Genomic DNA, 20777 nt, shown 5'->3' with positions numbered 1-20777 from the left:
TAGGGGAAGCGGCTTCATTTTCAGTTGCTAGGAGGAGAGGACAGATGGATTTTTCAGCATTAGTCATGGTTCCATGTCTTTCCGAAGCAACGAATAAATACTGCTCTCCCCGTACACAATGGATGGGCTGTTTTCCTCCTCTGATAGAAAGACTTCCTTTTGTGCTTAGGAAATCTCGCATCAAGGGTCCCAGTCGTGATGTCCTGCAGCCACAAGGTAACAGCCATTGGGAGAAGAGGAGCTGCTCTTTGACCTCAGAGAACTCACATCATGCACTACATAGCAGCATACACGGAAACCTACTAAGAGGCACGTGCTCCATGAATGACAGACGGATGAGGAGGTGACCTTTTGTTGTAGAAAGAACATGGGCCCTAGAGTCAGACAGACTTCGGGTGGAGTTGTATCTCCAGATGATTCTGCGAGAATTCTTTAGGTCTTAGAGCCTCAGTTTTCTCACCTGTGTCATGACAGGGATGCTGATTGTCCTAATGAATCACGGGAATAGGATAGTGAGATCGATTCTTGTACATCCTGTATAAACCTCGAGGTTTGAGCGTGAGGAATCAATACCCATCCCGCTTCTAGGCCTGGGCTCTGGTTGGTTTGCCTGCCACAGTGATTGATTCAGGACCCAGGCCCAAGTCAGGTAATGCAGGCCCTTCTCCCAGCCACAGCGCTTCTGTCAGGAAAGACACTCAGTTCAAGCCAGTGATTCGGAAGCTTTTCTGAGTGGTTCTGAGAAAGAACTCTCTTTTATCAGAAAGCAAATAGGAGAGACGCTCTCTCTCTAGAAGTTGTAGTATATAACTGGGAGGCATGGAGCGGCTGCAGCCCTGTTTGCTAACATGAAATCGATACATATATGCAGATCTGAGAAACTGCAGAGAAAAGGGCCAAGCCCTTGATCACACTTTGCCTGAAGCTGTCATAGCTCTGGCCATTTTCAGTTACAAGAACTCTACATTTCCTTTACTATTTTGATTTCTTTGATCATCTGATATCAGTTTGATCTGTATTTCCTATTTCTTGTAACTGAAAGCATCTTAACTGGTAGAACAAGGAAGTATGTGCAAAGCTGTTGCCAGTGTGGCAGGGTTGGCCTAGGCTGATGTCTGGGTGGCCACTCGGCCTTTGGACTGATAAAATGCCCCGGCCTGATTATGGCGATTTTACTCAATATTTCTTGTTCCTCTCACAATTGCCCAGCTGATTTCCATTAGCTATTGTCTACCGTCAGAAAAATATAGAAAGAAGGACCTTTTCCCCCTTTATTTTTATTTGGAGACAGGAGCGGTTGTGGGTGAGGAAGTGGAACGAGAAGAATGGAGGTCTGGAGCATTTCCGGCCTAGGAAATTTCTCCCTCCCTCTCCGTTAGTTTGGATTCCTGGAGTCACTGTCCACACTGGGGTCACTGGTTTATTTAGTGGGCTAGGGACATGGTACACTCAGAAATCTGCTTCATTTCTTTTCATGACCCTTGGTGTTCTTTGTGGTAGCTAAATGTTTAACAAAACAAGCCAGTTAAATGAAATAATAAAGCCCCATGACAGAATCTTGGATTGTTATGTAATTCATGTCTTTAAAGAATATTTTATCATGAAGAGAAATGATCTGGATATAATGTTACATAAAAGAAACAGGGAACATAATGGTATCACATGTATTATAAAATAGTAAAAATTGTAAGGACATTCCACATATACATAGAAATAAAAATAAGATTTTATTTGGTAATGAAATATACCAAATGTAATCAGGAAATATCTTTAGGTATTAGGGTTTTAGGGGATTTGTGTTTTCTCCTTTATACTTTTCTGTGTTTTTCAGGTTTTCTGATATAAACATGTCTTGAAAAAATGTTTCTGATATATAAAAGCCTAATAAAGCTTTAGTTTATTCCTGATAGTTTTTAAATTTAGGGCAAGCAGGTATTTATAGATATATATTTTTTAAGTCAAAGAAGTTAGAGAAAGCTTCCCTATCTTCTTCGTGCCAGTGCTGAGCTGCTTGTAAAGTGTTGCTCTGTGCCAAGGCCAAGGCAGAGGAGCACCAGGTCGTGCTGCCTCGAGGTGATGACATGCCCGTGGGGTAGACTGCTCTGATGACAAGGAGGCATCATCATTTAAGGCAGCGTGTTCAGCCTCGGCTGCACAAAAGAATCCCCTAGAAACTCGGACTTTCTGCACCGGGGTGGGGCCCTGGCATCTTAGCATTTTTACAAGCATGCCAGGTTTTTCTGCTGCGTAGCCAGGTTGAGCACCATGGGTCCCAGAGCACAGGCTTGGAACTCAGGCCCAGAGGACCAGGTCCGATCCTGTTGCTCTGGGTAATCGGCTGCATTCCCTTAGGCTAGTCTTTCAACCTTTCACAGTTCAGCTTCCTCCTCTGTAAGCAAGTATCTGTGTGACCTGCCTCCCAGGGGTATTGGATACATTTCAGAAAGGACTCTACGTGTGTGGCTGTGAACCCCAGCCTGCGCCGCTTTCCATTGGTGTGGACGGTCCTAAGCTGTCGTCTCATTGATGCAGGCTTCTGGATCGTGAGGGGAGCGCCCTGCCAGGCACTGCAAGGACCAAGCTGCAGGGTGATTGCTGGGATCATGTGCTGAGCTCTGAACCCAGTGCCAAACCTCAGTGTGATCTCATGCACGTCTACAGGGTCCTTCCTGCATGAAAGTCCCAGAAGAACTCATCCTTGGCATAACCGATCTGACACAGGCTTACTTCATGACTAACGAAAGCCAGGCTACTCTCTCTGTCTCAGCTTCTATAATCTGGAAAATGTGTTAACATATATTGTAAGAAGTGATTGAAACAGTAAAGGTGGGGTCCTGGGAGCAGCATAATGTGGAATAAAACCAGAAGTAATATGAAAGTAACACCATCAAGTAAATAAACTGAGCACTGATTTTATATCTGATGCTGAGTGATTTCATACATTATTTCATGTTTATTTCCCCCATTTCACATACGGGGGAACTGAAACTAAGAGAGATTCGCAACCCCTCAAACGTCACACCTGAGAGTGGAAAGGCTGAGAAACGAACCTGGTCTGTCCGGCAGCAGAGGCTGAGCTGTGAGCCACTCTATCCTGCCTTCTCTCTGCAGTATCTGCTGGTTTACGTTAGGTATTTTAAGCAGCGCTTAAAATAGGAAACTGTGGAATTATCATTTAAGATGGAGCTATAAAATTTGCATAAGATATCCAAATATTTGTGTGTATGTGTGTGTATGTGTGCTTGTGTGGGATGTGGTGACCCGTGCACAGGACTGGAGTTAACTGGATCTAAGCTTACATTTCGGTTCTGATCCTTACTGGCGATGTAACTTGGGACAAGTTATAAACCTCTCAGCGATGTTTCCTTATCCTTCAAATGGGAAACACAGCAACGCTTTGCTGAAAATGTAGAGATCGGAGAAACTGTCTAGAACAGTAATATCTAACACAGATTGTACTTCCCATGTGTCAGGCCCTGTTCTAAAGCACTAGACATACTTCAAGTCATTTAATCCTGTTAAAAACCCTATGAGGTAGATAATACTAGAATGCCCATTTTATAGAGGGGGAAAGTGAGGCACAGAGAGGTGAAACAACTTGCCCAAGGTCGCATCGCCAGTAAGTGGTGGAGTGCTTTTAGCCACCAATCAGTGAACTGCCCCGTGCAGGCTTAGCATGGGGGAAATGCGTAACAAAACAAAAATTAGCTACCGTTATTACGTTTAGCAGTGATTTGGAAAATTACCATGACCCTTTCATTGAAAATAAACTTTTGGAAATCTTACTTATACATAACAGAGCAAAGGTATTGCTGCTTTGAAGTAAGAATGAAGCCCCCTTGCCCCCCAACTCCCACCTCACTTCTGGGGAGGTTGGGTTTGAAAAGTACTAGTCCCAGCTTTTGCATTCTTTGTGTCTGTGCTTCTACTTTCCCCCGTTTCCTGGTCTCGCTCTACCCCCAGCCCAGGAAATCAGCAGCCAGGAAACCAGAGACAAGATTGGTTTCCCAGGACGCCATCATGCTCTGGCTTTTCTCCCACGTGGTCGGGGGCTGTGTCCACGCCTAACCAGCTGAGATATAACGGGCAGACTCACCAGTCTTATCTGAGTTGCAGAGGATGGTTTCCTTCTCGGCTCTCACACCAGGGCTGGGGCCGTGTTTCATCCACATGGTGATGGTGAACTGGTCTGTCAGGTTCTTGGGAACGATCCCATCAGGGATCTTGGCCCCTTGCCTGCCATCAAACTTGAAGATCATGTCGCTGCTGTCCACCAGGAGTCCTGCTGTCCAGTTGGTGGCAGCGCTGGGGGACGGCAAGAGGTCGATGATGCCAGAGGAGGCTCCTGTGGGGCATGGGGGCCAGAAAGAACAAAGGCTTATTCCTCACGGGCTGCATGTCCTCACCTTCTGTTTTCTGCTCCTGGGTCAGGATGAACTACTCAGTGTATTTACTTAGAGATCTGAGCCAACCTTCAGCTAGGCAACTCAGGAAAAGAAGGGCCAAACACCATCCCTCCCCGTGAGATCCTTACGGTCTGCAGAGGTGAAGGCATCTGTAACTTACAGACAAAAATGTTGCATGTGACAAGATAAGGTGCAATGAACAACTGTACAAGGAAAAAGTGCTGGAGGAATTTCGGGAAACAAGAGTGCGGGGGGGCTTTTATAAGCAGGGAAGGTTCCTGGAGAAGGCCAGAGTTTGATGGGGATGAATGAATTCGTTCATGCATTCATTCACCCATTAACCTGTGAGCCATTTTTTGAGCACTGACCATGTGCCAAGACCCCTGCTGGGTAGGCGCGGGTGATATAAAGGTGAATCAGTACAGTCCCTGACCTGGGGTGGCTCAGAGCCAACAAGTGGACAGACAGCTGTGACACAGCATGATTAGGGCTGTGACTGGGGAAAGTTCTAGGTCCTAATGCCATGGGAAGAAGTGTGAGCCACTTTGTACTCACCATACTTTTTTTTTTTTAACAAGCATTATGTTTGGCCAAATGGTACAGAGGTCGAGAGAACATGGGTTCAGAAGTCCTCAAACCTGAATTTGATTCCTTGCAACATGACCTGCTAGCCTTGTGACTGTGAGCACGTCCCTTAGCCTTTCTGCCTCTCCAGCTCCTGCCATGGTATCTCCCTTCCCAGGGGATTGTGAGGACTGAATAGAAGCCTGCCTAAGAGCCTGAGCAGCATGCCGGCCACGTGGGGAATACTCACTTCGTGCCGCCTGTGACTTTATCCTTACAACGATCATTATTTTTGCTACCACTATGATTCTAGGCTAAGGCACAAGCACTAAGCCTGAAGCAGTGGGAGTGTCACAGGTAGACCTATGTCTTAGGAACGTCACACCAGCAGCTTTGTGGAGGGCGGAGCTAAGGTGGGCAGGAGTGGCCATCCTTGCAGAGAAGTCTGGAAGCCTCAGCTGGGGGGACCTGTGGGCATCAACTGACTTCCCATTGAAGATCTCCGCTGTCAGCACATCTCTTTGTGCCACACGGGAGCAGGACTTGGCTCTTTAGGGAAGGATAATGGCCAGGGTTTCCTGATACTGTCAGGGCACATGAGTCAGAGAGTCTAAGGGGTACCTGATGTGGGGAGCCTGTGCTTTCCCGAGATGGCACGACCAGTCAGTCGCAGAGGCTGGTGGGTTTAATGGGCAGTAGTTGTCTAAATGTAGACAACTGATCTTTGTCAGAGATCACTGGACTCCTCAATTCTGTATATTAGGGTCTCCTCTCACCTAGGGTTTGGGTTCCAAAGTCAGCTACAGTTCAAATGACCCTCGAGAATCCTTCGGGAAGGTGCCATATTGGAAACCAATATACTTCTCTGAAAACGCTTCACCAGCCAGTCTTCCCTTTAGCCTTGGAGCAGATGATCAAGTCTAGGGCTCAGCACCCCTTGGTTTGCAATTGAAATTTATGTTATGTGAGAAGTAGGTATCCTTAGAGCCCGTTGCTGTGTTTCACACTGGGAGAGGCTCGCCCTGGGAGAGGCCTCCAGGAACTGTGGCGTCTGAGAGGGTGGGAGAGTCCGGTCTGCCAATGCGTGATCACTCTGCAGCTGGTGCTTATCATGGGGGGACGTGGGGACGGTGTGGACTGCATCATTTACCTGCGTATTTCCTAGGGTTTGGGGGTTGGTGCCAGGCCTGACACACAGCAGGCAATCCATTAACGTTATCACTGCCCTTCGTCCCACCCGGTGCCTCCATGAGATACTTCTAGCCATCTACCCAACGCTCACGTGTGCCTGCCCCGGCGGCCGCATGTCCAGGCCCCACACCTCTCCTTAGTATTTACTGGTTCTCAGCCCATGCCCCTGCAGCCTTGTCTGGTATCCATTTTATTCATCTGATAAGTTGATTCACACTAATATTTTAATGACTAATAAAGCCTTAAGGGTTATCACCCTCCAAAGTTGTCTGAAAGAAATAAATGTATCTAGGCGGTAGCAGGTAGAGATTTGGGGGTGGTTTGGGAGTGGAAGATATGTGGTCATTTGTAGCAAATTCATTTTCCTAGAACCTCTAGAATTATGCAACATGGCAATGGCTTCTTTGACCCACAGGTAAGTTGGCTCTGACACCAGGATTTGTCCAGCGTGTAGACAGCCCAGTAACTGGCCCACTCAGAGAGAGTGTCAGCTCCTGAAATTTCAGGTGGCCAGACAGGTGCAGACTCAGTGCTCAGGGCTCCTGACTTCCAGCTCGGGCCAGAGAAGCCAGTGCAGCCTAGCAGAGCCGCAGCAAAGGCAGGTGCCAGCTTTGCCACCAATACCATTATTATTATTTTCTTAGGAACCAGTTTTGGGGCACTGAGCACCAGATCTGAATTAAGTACTGCAATGCTTTTTCGCAGTTACTCATCTACGTGGTAAATACTATTGTGATTCCAGTCTACAGGTAAAAAGCTCAGGCTCGGTGAGCCCAGGATCATAACCAGCTAGTGAGCGGGCCCATCGGCAGGGCTTTGCAGCTCCAAAGCCTGTGCCCACCACTGCACCACCTCAATGAAGCTGGAGGGAGATCTTGTAACTGCCTCCACATTTTACAAATGGAAAGCAAAGCCCAGAGAAGGGAAACGACTTGACCGAGGTCACACAGCCACCCAGCTTGCTAGAAACAGGCCCAGCTCTCAGATCCCCAGCTAATGTTCATTCTTCAGCACGGTATGGTGTCTTGCCAAGTACATGGCACAGTCCCCTGGGATCCCACCTTCCCATACAGGTGGCTGTCTGCGGAGAGGCACGTTGAAGACAGCAGGTGCCCTGGTAAGGCCACTGATGCAGACTCCCTTGATTCCGTGGTGATGGGAGCGGCAGGCCACCCCGCCTAACCCACAGATGTTGCCTACCAGAAAGTATCAGGCTGTAAGGAACCAGATGGTACAGACTTCCCCAACTTAGCAGCTTGTATTTCATTTCTCGGTGCACTTAAACAAACTGAGGGAGATTTACTCTCTCCCGAAGTTTCTCTCTCTCTCTCTCCCCTCTCCTCAAGGGATCTCATGGAAAGCTGCGGGTAAACAGGACGCATCCCTTGCAAAGAGGGCGCAGCACTGTCTGCACACAGGGTGGATTTAAGAAGCTCCTTGGGAATCCTCTGTGAAGGTCCCTGGGACCCATCGGGCTGCTTCGAGTCCACAGCAGCTGTAGCTTGAGCGGGGGGAGCTTGGAACCACAGCTGAGGTGTGATTCAGGGCCTCTGAACCCTAGCGTGAGGAAGCCTCTCTAAGCCTGCAAGTAGATAAAGATGGGGTAAATGAGGCAGGTTTCAGGACACATTGTGGCGTGAACGCATCAGTGGCGCCCGAGGGCACTGAACTTCTTAATTGCAGGGTCTGCATTCTATTCTGGATGGCTCTGGTCAGGGCAGAGGGTGCTTAGCACTTCGAGGGGAACCTGTTGCAATAGTGACTGACATGACGCCTCAGGCCACGCCTCCTCATGGTCTACCACAGGGCCAGAGTGAGAGGGAGGGTCTCAGGGGAGAGGAACCACTGTGACCAAAGACACAGGCCTCATTCTGTGAAGTATTCTCACAATTGCAATATCAACTCCCTGTTATTTCTATAAACATTTGCGTCATATCTCGGTTATGCCAGGCACTGTGGGGAGTAGGCAGCAATAAACCAAACAGAAGTTGGCCCTACCTTTAGGGACCCGGTAGAAAATCTTTAACCTTTGGTGGGCGGAGCGGGTCAATGGCAGAGAGTGTCAGGGGAGGACAGGGAGGCCCTCTTGACAAATGCTGTACTAGGACTGCATGTTGGTAAAATGCTTCTGATCTCCACATGCTTCTCTGACCCACTGATGTCACGTAGTCATGTGACTTGCTCTGACCAATACAATGTGAGTTTAAGGGACGTGTCATATCAGAGCAGAAGCTTTCAGAGCCAGTTTGTGGTTCTCCGCATGTCTTTTCCATGTACCATGAGATCCGCGGCACTCTATGTATGTAAAGGCTGTTTGTTAGCCTAGATCCCGGTGGGGGGCACCTGGAAGACAGCCAAACCGATCCAAGAAGGACATGCAGTAGGAATGATCAATAAACCTTCGTTATTTTGAGCCAGTGAGATGTTAGGGTCATTTGTGACTGCAGGGTCACCTGCTTTCCTGATAACCCACCTAAGTGACAGACACCAGAGGTTAAATGATTCCCATTTCTTCTTTGGCATGCCTTCAGCATGGACAGAGAGAACGTTCTAATGTCCTTCCAGGAGCTCACATGCTGTTAACCTACAACCAGAGCATCATTCCACCTTTGGAATCCTAGACAAGAAGGGTTCCTGCGAGGCCTTGCAATGGGGAACTTGGGTCTCCAGGTGGAGCAGCTGGGCTCTGGCAGAGGGGCGGTCAGCCAGGCGGCTGGAGCAGGGCCATGGATACCCAGTTGCTGACCAGCTGGGGCTAGGCCACTGCAGGTAAAAACCTTCTACCCAACATAGGAGGGCATGCTGTAAGGGAGCTTTGGAGGACACCAAAGAAATAAGCTTATCCACGGAGAACCTCCCTCCCTACCGTCCTCCATGAGTCAGGGTGCGCGGCCCTATGCTGATGTATGATTAAGGATTTAATCTGATTCCCTATAGGTGTGTGCCAATTTTTCTGAAAGAGATAGGCCCCCTTCTACTCTCTGAGAGTCTAGGGGACTGACACTCAAGCCTGGAAGTGCCAGCCTTGCAGAGGCATCTTGGAGAGACTGCTGATAGCTTCCTGGACTTGGGTGATTCTGGGGGTACAAATGCCTCTGACCGTGATTCTGAACGAGGACGAGCTCTGCCAAGCTTCATGGTGTAGTAGAAAATCATGATCTTAACTTTTTTTTTAAACATGTCTTCCCCAGAAGACTGAACTATCAAGTGATCTTATTAACTTCTACATAACCTCAAGAATGACAGCATTTGGACACTCAACAAATATTTGTTGAAATAGTAAATGAATGAATGAATGAATGAATGAATCATCTATGAAAATCTCCTGGGCTCATGAGTGCGTACATCCTGAGCACAACTTAATGTCTGGTGATCTGAAGTGCTCTGACAGGTCAACCACTTGATTTAATAGCATGCTCTCATTCTGTGGCCTTTCCTTCAACAGGGCCTGCCCGTGGTTCCTGACTCCACATACAGAACAGCTGCCCTGGGCGGCGTGTGTGGAGGTGGGAGCCAGCGGCCAGGAGCCCCGTGAGCCCGAGGAGGAGCAGCCCCTGGCCTCCACGTGAGGAAAGGCATGTGCGTCACGGGCTGCTTTTCTATTTGCTGTAATATTCAGTGACTGAGGGCATCGAAGTGGGCCCTTCCTGGGGCTGTCAGTAATGTCAAATTTAATTTGGCCAAGAGGTCTTCCTAAGGGCTTCATGGGGCATTTCATACTCAAGGCAGCTCTGTGACATCTCGCTTCTGGAAAGTCTGGGACTGAGATGACAGAGCCCTTCATCTTGAATCTCTGAATTCAGAGGAAATGATAAGCAATTTGCCCAACTTCTCCAAGCAACCCAGCTTTAGGTAAAGCGCGCCAGTGGTGGACCACCTGAGGCTATGTTCTGCACGCTGAAGGGGACACAGGCTCAGGGTCCTGCATTGTTTTTATTTCAAGGCATTAATGCAGGGGTCTCAGTGTGGGCCCAGAGAGGCTGTTTCAAAAGCTGCTGGATCTGTCAGGTCCTTGTGACAATAGGCTATGAACTAGCTGTTGTCTGCTCCTAATGGAGCCAGCGTTGCAAGAGGAGGAAGCAGGTGGGCAGTGACCAGGCTTGTGAAATGCTCCTCCACAGAGACACCCCCGCCCGGGTCACTGCACAGCTACGGTGTCACAGAAGAGATACGGGAACTCAGAGGCGTCCACAAAGCACCCCCAGGAGAGCCTCCCTGGTGTACAAAGGCCAGGAGAATACTGCTGAAGGGAAAGGTTTGGAACAGCAAAGGGGGGAGAGATTCTGGTGGGAAGAAACCATGAGCAAAGATTTAGGGATGAGAACCAGCCAGGCACAGGGACAGAGGAGGTGTCCTAGCCAAGAAGAGGCGGAACGTCAGGAAGAAACCGGCTATGACAATGGATCGGCAGTGGGGGAGACAGGTCCTCAGAAGCGTCCAGAGTCAGGCAGATGTTGGACACCCACACCTGGATGTCCCACAGGCACCTGTCCTCGTAGTCCCTAAATCTGCGCATGCCTGGATTCCTAGTTCTGGTCGGTGGCATCCTTGTCCAGTTAGAAGCTTATGCTAGAGTCGTCTTAGATCCCTTCTCACTCCTGACAGCTAATCCATCATTGATTAGCCTGCTGATTTTGCCTCCTAAAGCTGTCTTAAATGCATCCCTACTGCCACTCCCCTGGTTCAGAACTCATTATCTCTTGCTTAGACCATGGCAATAACAGCCTAATTGGTCTCCCTGTTTCCATCCAAAGTCAATAAAGACTTGGAAGAAGAAAAATGCATGGCTGCCGAGGCTGAAAGTGTCATGGCCAATCCCTAGTTGGGAAAGCCTGCAAGCAACTTGTCTACCATCCACTGAAAACACATGGAAGCTTGTCCCGAAACTAAGCCACCCCACAGGAGCAGGGATTATAACCCAGACTCTGTTTTGGAAGCGATCCAGCCTGCGTCTCCCTCGCAGTTTGGAAAGAGCATGGGGCCTGATGGCCGTCTCCTTCCGAAGCCCACTCCACAGCCGGATACGCACCTGGGTTCCACTCATTTGCTTCTGCTCTTTTTTCCTGAGCTCTCGCTCCGTGGGATTCAAGATTCAGACTCCTGACATGGAGGCCAGAGTGGCCCTGCCCGTCAGCCTCCTCGGACAGAGTCCCCACAGTGCGGTGGGCGCTCCTACCAGGAAGGTCACCAGCAAGACACACAGACCTCCCCCCATAAAGGTGCACCTGGAACCAGGTGAGCTCACATCTTGGGGGAAAAGCTGCTTTCCTCACTGAATTACCCGCCTTCCTTCAAGGCGACACTGGCAGCCCAGAAGGAATGAGTGGTGTTAACAACCAGATGCAATTTTGCTCTAAAGTTTCTTCCCTCAGAAAAAATCCTTCTCGCTCTCCATATCTCCTCATCTCTCCCCAGCAACATTCAAAATCAAATCACAAGTGCGTGCCCTTGGGCCCTACTGATCTTTAACAACGTGATTCCATCATCTTCTTCTGACCCGGAGGAGTTTAGGAAATGACTGTAACCCATGGTGGCGCGGGGTAGAGTTGACTTATAATCCAGGTGCATGGGGAGCGAGACGGCATGTTCATTCACAGTAAGATGTCGTCGGAGATGGCTTCTCTGCACAGGAGGGAAGGAGAGCGCTGGAGGCGGTCTTCTGAATTCTGTAGGCCCATGACATCTGTGTTTGCGGGGGCTGTCTGGAGTACTGAAGTTGCGGTGTTCTCCCCAACCTACTGTGTCCCCACAGGCCTTCCTGACAGCCTGGTGACATGACAAATGGGACACGGCCCAAGGAGGGTCCACTCCACGTTCACTTCTAAGATTTTCACCCGGCTCCTTGGGCAGCAGCAGTGTGGGTGAAGGTGTGTGCGCGCACAGCAATGGCGAGGGAGGAAAACTGTGCCAGCCATCGTCGTGGAGGGCCCACTGGGAGTGGACGGTGCTCAGGAACTGCACAGGGTTCAGGAGGCTCCTTTTCCTGAGTTAGGGGTTAGTCCAAACACAGGTCTAGTCTAAGAGTCAGCTCTTTTCGAAGCTCCCCACAGCACAGCTGGGGACCCAGATCTGAGTTCCTGAATACTCTTGGAGAGAACAAGAAAGCAACGAAATGTATGTGGTCCACCTCACCCAAGGCCCATCCACACATCAACGGCCCGGCTTGCCACGCGCAGGGGACCGTTCCCACTCTGTGGAGTACTCCCTAGGCCGAATGGAGAGTTCCAGCTGCTACGGCCTGGCCTGCTTCACAGCTGCTGACTTAACAGCCTGCATTCAGGTAGAAGTGCCTTCAAGTTCCGGCTCTGTCGCCTCCTAACCAGGGTCTCGAACCAGCCATTTTTCCTTCTCTGGGCCTTAAACTGTCCATCTTCACAATAGGATGAATAACAGCCACCTCACACCGAAGGTGAGAGGGTTAAACGAAGTGATGTGTGTAAAGAGCGTGGCAGGTGCACCCAGTAGGTGCTTCGTGAAGCTGTTTCCTTGTGTAGCACCTCATGGGCCTCGTTTCCTAGCTCCCAGTGGCTCCTTTCCCAGGCCATCGCCTCACGGAGACGGCAGGTCTTCTCCCTGCACTGGGACACCTTCCCTGGGCCCTCCACCTCCACCCCGGCTCTTCTTCTCTGATGCGGGCAGCCAGGCTGGCTTTATCGGCATGCCTCCTTAGCTGTCACACGGGGCCCAGGCTCGGTGGAGGCCCCCAGCTTGGTTTCAAGCTTTGCTGTTGCAGCCTTGAAATTTGTAATAGTTTTTAAATAAGGGTCCCCCATTTTCATTTGCAATGGGCTTGGCAAATTATGCAGCTGGTCCTTTGGGGAGGAAACTGACCTCTCCCCAGGTGATAGTCCCCACCCTTCGCATTGGCCCCTGGTCAGGTGCCTCTTTCCAAACCAACACAGTGGAAGGGAGCCCGTGTTTCCTCAGGCTCCGTGGTAGATTCTCTTAAATACGCTGGGTCATTAATGGCTGTTTTGCTGATGAAGAGTAGAGGCTGTGTCACACACCTTGCTCACAGCCACACAACTGGTAAATGGTGGGATCTGGTCAGGTGTGTCTGATGCCGAGCGCTGAGCCTTCTGGCCCTTTAACGATAGTAAGTAAACTCAATATTCGTCCAGGAGTTACATGTGCCAGTGTGGTTGGGAGGGACTCATTCTTTCCTAATATAAGATATGCTTTGAATAAATCATTTAAAAGCAATACATTAAAAAACAACCCGAACAGGGAAAAACCTACCACATAATTTCTGAAGGGATCTCTCAGAGTAGGTCTCCCGGTCGCAGCCCTTTCCGATGTAATTGGTCTGCAGCTCCGTGGTGATCTGGATGGAGGACACGGCCCCGTCGCACGTCTCCAGGTGGATGCTGGGGAAAAGCGGCACACTCCCTGAGCCGGGCTGATACTCAATCCTCTTGGTCCAGTCTGAATCAACAAGGAAAAGATGAAAGTCAATCAGGGATGGCCGGTTCGGCCACAACACTTGTTCTGAAAATGTGGATCTGTTCTAACATAACTGATATATTGGGGAACGGCTGGAGGATAAGGCGACTTTCACACTTGCTTACGCAAGATTTCCTTCCTGAGAAACTCTAGGTGAAGGGAGAAAACAGCCACCAGCTGAGCCACACCAGGAGGGAAGGCACAAAGCACGCACGGGTACGCACCTCAAACATCGAGCCGCATCCACGTGCCCCTGCAGTGACAGTGCCCCCTCCATTGACAAAGCCCCCTGCCGCCCGTCACAGGACGGCCCCAGCTGCAGCGCTGCCCTGTCCTCTGCTACGGGCAAACACCAGGTCTCTTCAAGGTGAGGGGCCAGATTCACTGTAGGACTTCTCTCTTTCTTAACCATTTAACCGGTATAAAACCATGCTAATTTTTTTCTTTCTCTTTTTCTTATATGTCACTGATGACATTTTTGAGTGTTATGCCACTTGCCCCATTTCCCCCATTTTGCCTAGTGGGGTGGTTTTTAGGAATGTGTACGTCCTGTCGCAAAACAAGAGAGCATGGTAGTTCAGGGTGACTTGGGGTCATGAGGTGGGGCGCAGGACTCTTTCTCAAGCATTCAGGACTGTGACCCACTTAAGTAGGGCCGATGCGCTTATCACTTCTTTTTTAGTGGAAAAATAACTTAGAGATGATACAGTGTTGGAGAGGAACAAAACACAATCAAAACGGCATCACACAAGATAGAGCAATCAATGAAAAGAAACACCAAGAGGGAGAGTACGCGTGGGTGGACTGGAACAACCACAGCAGCAGTTGAGGACACAGGAGAGTCGAGGCCACGCTCATGGTGACCGGTCACCGCGCTTGCGGACAGCAGTGAGCGTGCCATGCTCTGTGAGGACGCACGTCTGAGGTCTGCGCAGCCCTAAGTCAGACTGGGGGGTAGAATCAGGGAATGTGACGTATGGCTACTATTTGTTGATGGATCCCAAATGTTTGTCACATAGAACTTTGCTAGGAGGGATCCCTTTTCCAAAGCAGAAAAAAAAATCCATGAAGTTGCCTGCTCTCGCCTCTGAGAAATGGAGAAAATCCGGCATTCACGGGTCACTGTTCTTCTCCAGCACCCAGCGGGCCACTGACTGCCATCTCGAGCAATTCCAGTGCAGGGGCTAGATGCCTTTGTTCATGGAGCAGCCGTGCGTTCAGGGTTTCCATGTGCAAGGCTCTGCTTGGAGCATCAAGGATAAAGCAGAGAAGGAGGCAGGAGAGGTCCCCGCCTTGCGGAGCTGGCGCAGGGGTGGGGGTGGTTTGGGGGGAGGCCTGTGCTGTCCTATCCAAGAGGGTGAGTCTAGGAAAGGAAAAGCTGTGACAGAGAGGGGCTCTTTAGATGGAGAGAGTTCCTGTCTGAGCTGAGGTCTGCATGTCAAGGATGAATGTGCGTGGGAAACTTCAGAGAAGCGGGTTTGAAGCAGATGCCCCAGCGATCTTGGCTTGGCTCTGTCTGGTCAGGAAGTTCTTGGGGAGGTTAACGAAGGTCTGCAAGCCTCAGGCACCTCATCAATAAAAGAGGGACCTTACAGTGTTGGGGTGAGGACGGAGTGTGTGCACGGCATGCAGTAGGGCCTCAATCAGTGTTGTTCTAGGAGGGGAAGGGAGATGTTCAGTCGTAGGGGACCAGTGTCGCCTGCACTGCAACCCTGCCATGTTCCAGATAACCATGGAATCTGGGTTTAGGTCTGGACCCCCACCTCAGCCAGCCACCCTTTCCGGATTTTCTCAGAGCAGGCCATGAGCAGAGACTGCACCCAGGGTTGTGAGGTTGGTCACCAGGAATTTACCATGGGACGATATTTGGATGGGAGGGACTTCACGTGAAAGAGAACGTACCTAATTGCATGCTTCTTCTCACAGTCCCCAGGAGCTGTGTCTGGACTAGCCCATCGCCTTCTGGAGGATGAGATCATGCCGCTGCTCTGAGCCACGCTCCAGAGGCCCCAAATTCAATTAAGATGAACGGCTGGAGGACAGGAGGGCTTTTTGTCAGGGGCATCTGAAGGTCACAAAGCTGTAAGCAGCAGTCACGCACAGCCAGCCCTGTGTCTTAGGCACAATGTTTCAAGTCTCTGTGCACTTGACCATGCTGTGTCTTCTATATAGAGCTCCCTTCCTATCCCCTTCTGTCTTGTTAACTCCACGCAACGTTTCCGAATTTCTCCAGTCTGGGTAGATACACTCGTCGGTGCACCACGGCATCCTCAGCACTAGACACAGCATTAGACTCTCAGCTTCACGGTGACTCGGAATCCCCATCACGCTCTGTGCCCAGTGCCTGGCACGGACTAGACGCTCCCTCGATGTCGGTAGAAAGCGTGAATGAATCCTACGGGATTCGTTTGTATGCTCGCCTCCCCCAGCACCTGGAAGGTCCTCAAAGGCAGGGGCTGTGATGTTCATTTTTGATCCCTCTACACTGAGGTCAGAGCACAGGGAATACCTGCCAGGTGGATCTGGGGAGCCTCAGACACTTGACCTGACTGCTGCCATGGCAGCCTTCCCCGAGCCCCAGACAGAACTTGTGGCCTGTCTGCCCTTCTGAGGTACGGCCCCTGCCTGATCCTACCCTCGGTCCTGCAACATCCCGCCAGCAGCCCACAACACATGGGTTCTCTTTGTTCTCAGCAAGGCAGGTGGTCCAGAATTGAGGAGCGAGGAATCTACTTCCTGATAATAAGAAACGGCATCCAGGGAGAGGCCTCTTTCCCTTCCCTGCCTTACCCTTCTTTCCCTGGATCTTCCCTCTCTTTAAAGATGTGGAGAGGAACGTGGAAAAAGTGGTTTTGTGTGGGGGCTGTGGGGTGAGCCCCGTGGTACCAGTTCTTGGCATTCGGCTATTTCTGCTGGTGTAAGGTCCTCCCACATCACCTCCTTCTGGAAGCCTCTTCATCAGAGAAGCCCGAGACATCAGTGGTATTGATTCCCTTTATGCTGTGGGGGCTGTGGGTATCTAGATATTTTGCTGGTTATCTTCGATGGCATTCCACCTGAAGTCCTTTTTGGAAGGACGCAAATGAAGAAGCAGATGACTAGTGAAGGGAAGGTCAGTGGAGGCTCAGGTCTACTAGGTTTTATTCCTCTCACCACCCCTGGCTGCAGGGCAAGGGCCTCTTCAGGAAGAAATCAGGTACGAAAGAGCTTGGAGAACCTCGCATCTGCAGTTGCTTGGGTGACCTCACCAGGCTTGCTTTTGAGGGTTCAGGAGAAGCAGACAAAATTGTAACCATATAGTAAAAGAAATTGATGGAGCTTTCTGAGTGTAGTGTCCTTGACAGAGTGGGAAGCTCACACAAACATCTTTCATTTTCCAAGAAAGAGTTTGAGATGGGGGTCAAGAGAGCAAAGGCAAGTCATCGAACTCAGCCTTTGTCATGTGAGATGTCTAGTTAGCCTCATTTCCTGGAGGTAGGATAGCAAGACGGGTCAAAGCTTGACCTCTGAATTCAGTGTGTCTGAATTCAAATCCCACCCTTACTACTTCCTGCATAACTTTGGGCAAATCATTTACCCTCCCTGAGCCTCAGTTTCCTTTTATGCAAAAGTGTTGTCTACCACCCAGCATTTGGGGGAGATTAAATGCAGACTCATTTTAGCACCAAACATAAGGGTTATATTCAATAGATATGTTACAGTTAACTTATCATTTATTCAACAGCACTTATTACAGGAAACAAAGGATATATTACCACTAAGCACCTACAACGTGCTAAGCACTTATACACCTATTCTTTTGTTTGATTCTCCCAGCAACCCAGTGATTATTATCTTAATTGTACAGATGACAAAGCCACGGTTGACAGTTGGTGTGACTTGTCCAAGGCCATGCAGCTCTTTTACCTCAGCTCTGCCATGATTCTGAGGATTTGCCAGGATGGAAAACAAGTGTAATTTTTACAGATTCATTTTTGAATGTTCAATTTATATGCTTGAACTTGAGGGCAGCTGGTGGGGGCACAGGGGTTGCTTTAATCCTGGACACTGGACAGGACTGCACTTGAATCTCATCTCTTTTAAATGTGGGTCATACGACCTCTGGAAAGCTGAGCGAGTCATCTCTGAGCCTCCACTGCCTCACCTGTAGATCTGAGTTAGAGATACCTCCTTACGGGCTTGTCATGAGCATTTAAGGTTAAGGGCCCAACATGGTGACCTTCCTATTGAAGCCTCACAATAGGAATGTCCCACTCCCTGGTTCACAAGCTTCCCAGACTCCTCTGAGCTGTCCTGCTTGGAAACAAAATCTTTCCAGTGTATAAAGGACCTGGAGACTAGTTTATGAATTGTGGTTCGTTTATTTTCTTAAGTGAAGAGAAAGGAAGCAGCTACCTTTTGTTTCGGTAAATCAGGCTCCATTACCTCGTAAGTATTCCTGGAAAAGTGAACAGTGAATGCCTTTAGGAATTAAACTCCTTCTCCATGGGTTAAGGGTTTAGAAACATGATGATTTTTATTATAACTCCTGCTAAATTTGGGGGACACATGTTTTCTTGTCAGGAGAATATTAACCACTTGGAACTCTCCTATTAGATGCCTGGAGGTGGAAAAAAGCAAATCGGGGACTTCTGGAAGGCACCGGCTTTGAGGGTTCTTGTAATCCAAGGCATTCAGAACTGTTCCACTTCTGTACTCAGAAGCGACATCAAAGGATGGAAAGGAAAGACACAGGTGTGTCAAAACACCCTTCATTCCCTAACTGTGTGCACTCATGGGCCTCCAGCTCTTCCTGGTCTTGGCTGAAGAGGCATCAGGTGTTCTAGGAAATTTTTGGATTCGTACAAGGTGAGTGGCTGGATATGGGGATGCTGGAGAGTGGGAGGGGAGGAAGGGCGCACCCCCCCCCCGCCCCCACACAGGATCCTGCAGGCAGCTGACATTCTAGCCAGTCTCTGTGGGCGTCAACCATCCGGCATCTTTCAAGACTTTCCCCAAGGGCTGGGTGATTTTGATTTGGGCACTAAGGGACTTCCTTTCTTACTGGGAGAAGATAGGGAGGTACTTCTGCTCAGCAGCGAGCACCTTTATCTCCACAGCCATCCAGTGCATCTGAATTGGGGGTGGGTTAGGAGGTAGAGAGGGGCTAGAGTGGTAAGGAGAGGTAGGATGACGGATACTGGGTAAGACCTTTGGGTTTCACCTTACAGCTAGCGAGGAGCCGTCAGTGAGTGTTTAGTGAGGGCATAAAGTATCCAGATTCTGCTTTGAAAAGGTCACTTGGCAGCCGAATTAGGTCTGGTGTTCATTTTCAGAACATTAGAACACTCCTGACATCAATCCATGCAGAGTGCCCCCTCCGACAGGGTCACACAATGGGGAATTAACTTCAATTCAGTTCGATTCAATTAAATTAAATGCAAGACTGTTAACTCTGCAGCTGGACAGACTCAGGTTTGAACCCTGGCTCTGCCACTTCTTGGCTGTGTAGCCTTGAATAAATCACTGAACCTCTCTGAACCTCATTTTGCATCTGTAGAATGAGGAGAACCCCCTGCAGAGTTGCTTTGGGACTTTGAGAAAAGGTATGAAAAAAAACCAGGAATAGAGAGCTACTCTTACAACTACTATGACTATTCTTGTATCATTCTTACCATTTTCGGATGCCAAGTCTTTACTGAGCATCTACTAAGTGCCAGGCAGAGCCCTAGGCAAGGGAGGCAGAGGAGTAGGACTCATAGCCCGTATCTGAACGGAGCTCACAGTGAAGGCAGTAGCAGCCACAGACAGCAGCCAGCTTCTAAGCACACAGAGGAACAAAGAGCAGGCTCCAGGGAACAGAGAAGAAGAAGTAAATTATGTTGAGTAGGGGCATCCATGGAGGCTTCCTGGAGGAAGTGACCTGGTCATTTGTTTTGTATAGATCTCGTTTATTTAAGTCTGGTAGGGACAACAGATCAGGACGCTGTTGCCGCTGAACAGATGGTTTGTTACATGCACAGATCCCAAGGAGAGGGGGTATGCTATGCCCCCAGGCGTGTGGGGAGAAGCAGTGCGGTCAGTCAGGAGGCAGAGAGGGGAAAACTGTGGGCAGGAGTCTTTATTGTGCTCTCCGTGGGGAGGGACGGGCAAAGCGTGGTAACCAGGTTTAGGATGGCCTCAAATGCTAGTTTGTATAATTTCAGCGGCCTGTGGTGTATAGGGGTCATCCCTTGTTGTCTGGTACCTGCCCCTGGTGGTTAGGGCAGACGGACGGTGGCACAGGGCATGAGAGCCCAATAAAGATGGTAGAAGGTGTGGGTTCTGGATTGGTTGGTCTGTGTTTGAAAAGCTAAAGGGTAAGTTGTTTCTTATCTTTGAATTGCTAGGACTTGGCTAACCCTGAGGTGAGTCCCTCCAGGGTCAGCAAGGCCCCGATGGTCAAAACATCAGGATACGGACAATAAAAGGCATGGTTAACACAGTACTGAGGAAGGAGGGGAATGCCAGAAGGCAAAATAGCAGCTCAGGATGTCTCCATCATGGCCTTGGGGCCGCCCGAGGCCAAGGGGGGCTATTTAGATGGGAAATGATGTCAAGAGTATCCCCCGCCTCAGTTTCCAACTCAACGACCTGGCACGACTCAGGAAGTGTAGACCTTTGTGAGGCGGGGGTGGCCTCCAGGGGGCCTGGTGCCACATGGGCAGGAACAGAACTTTGGGACCAGACTGAGTGCTGGGCTGGGTGGGGGATCTTCGGCAGCATAGACAATACTCTTCCAAAGCCTCTGTAAAAGGCTGACGAGAGCTGGCTTCTGAGACTCGCCTTCTCTCCCCTCGCCCCACATGGTTCCGAGGGGTGAGTTCCTCAGTGTCCAAGCCTGACTTTGGGTGGTGCCACGAGACACTTAGATGACAGAGCGCTAGACCCCTGGGTTCAGACCCCCTCTGTTTACCAGCGATTGCACCTTGGGCAGGATACTCTCTGTGCCTTGATTTCCTCATCTGTAAAATGGGGGGAAATGATAACTACGTCTCATGGGGATGTTGTGAAGATTGAAACAATACAAGTGGTAAAGCCAGGACTTGTCCCGGGCCCACCTGACTCTAAAGCCAAACCCCAGAAAGCATTCGTTACTTTTCTGAATTCTTTTTCTTTTTACATGTCCTCAACCGCTGCTCTGGGTCTTTATCT

General features: G+C 49.7%; 1 protein-coding gene across 1 annotated transcript in view; it reads right to left on the bottom strand.

The window, feature by feature from the left end:
- Positions 1–20777, bottom strand: part of CLSTN2 (calsyntenin 2) — a 615182-nt gene that overhangs the window by 109176 nt on the left and 485229 nt on the right. Inside the window, exons 6-7 of the mRNA XM_045791881.2 lie at positions 13401–13586; positions 4097–4345 (exon numbers count right to left, since the gene is read on the bottom strand). Coding sequence (XP_045647837.1) covers positions 4097–4345; positions 13401–13586 — 435 coding nt within the window. The remainder of the gene's footprint in view (positions 1–4096; positions 4346–13400; positions 13587–20777) is intronic.

This window comes from Ursus americanus, chromosome 20 (assembly GCF_024610735.1).
Source record: "Ursus americanus isolate L20-20 chromosome 20, mUrsAme1.1.p, whole genome shotgun sequence".
Taxonomy (NCBI): domain Eukaryota; kingdom Metazoa; phylum Chordata; class Mammalia; order Carnivora; family Ursidae; genus Ursus; species Ursus americanus.
The sequence above is the reverse complement of the archived record's forward strand: the minus strand, read 5'-3'. Positions and strand labels throughout refer to the sequence as shown.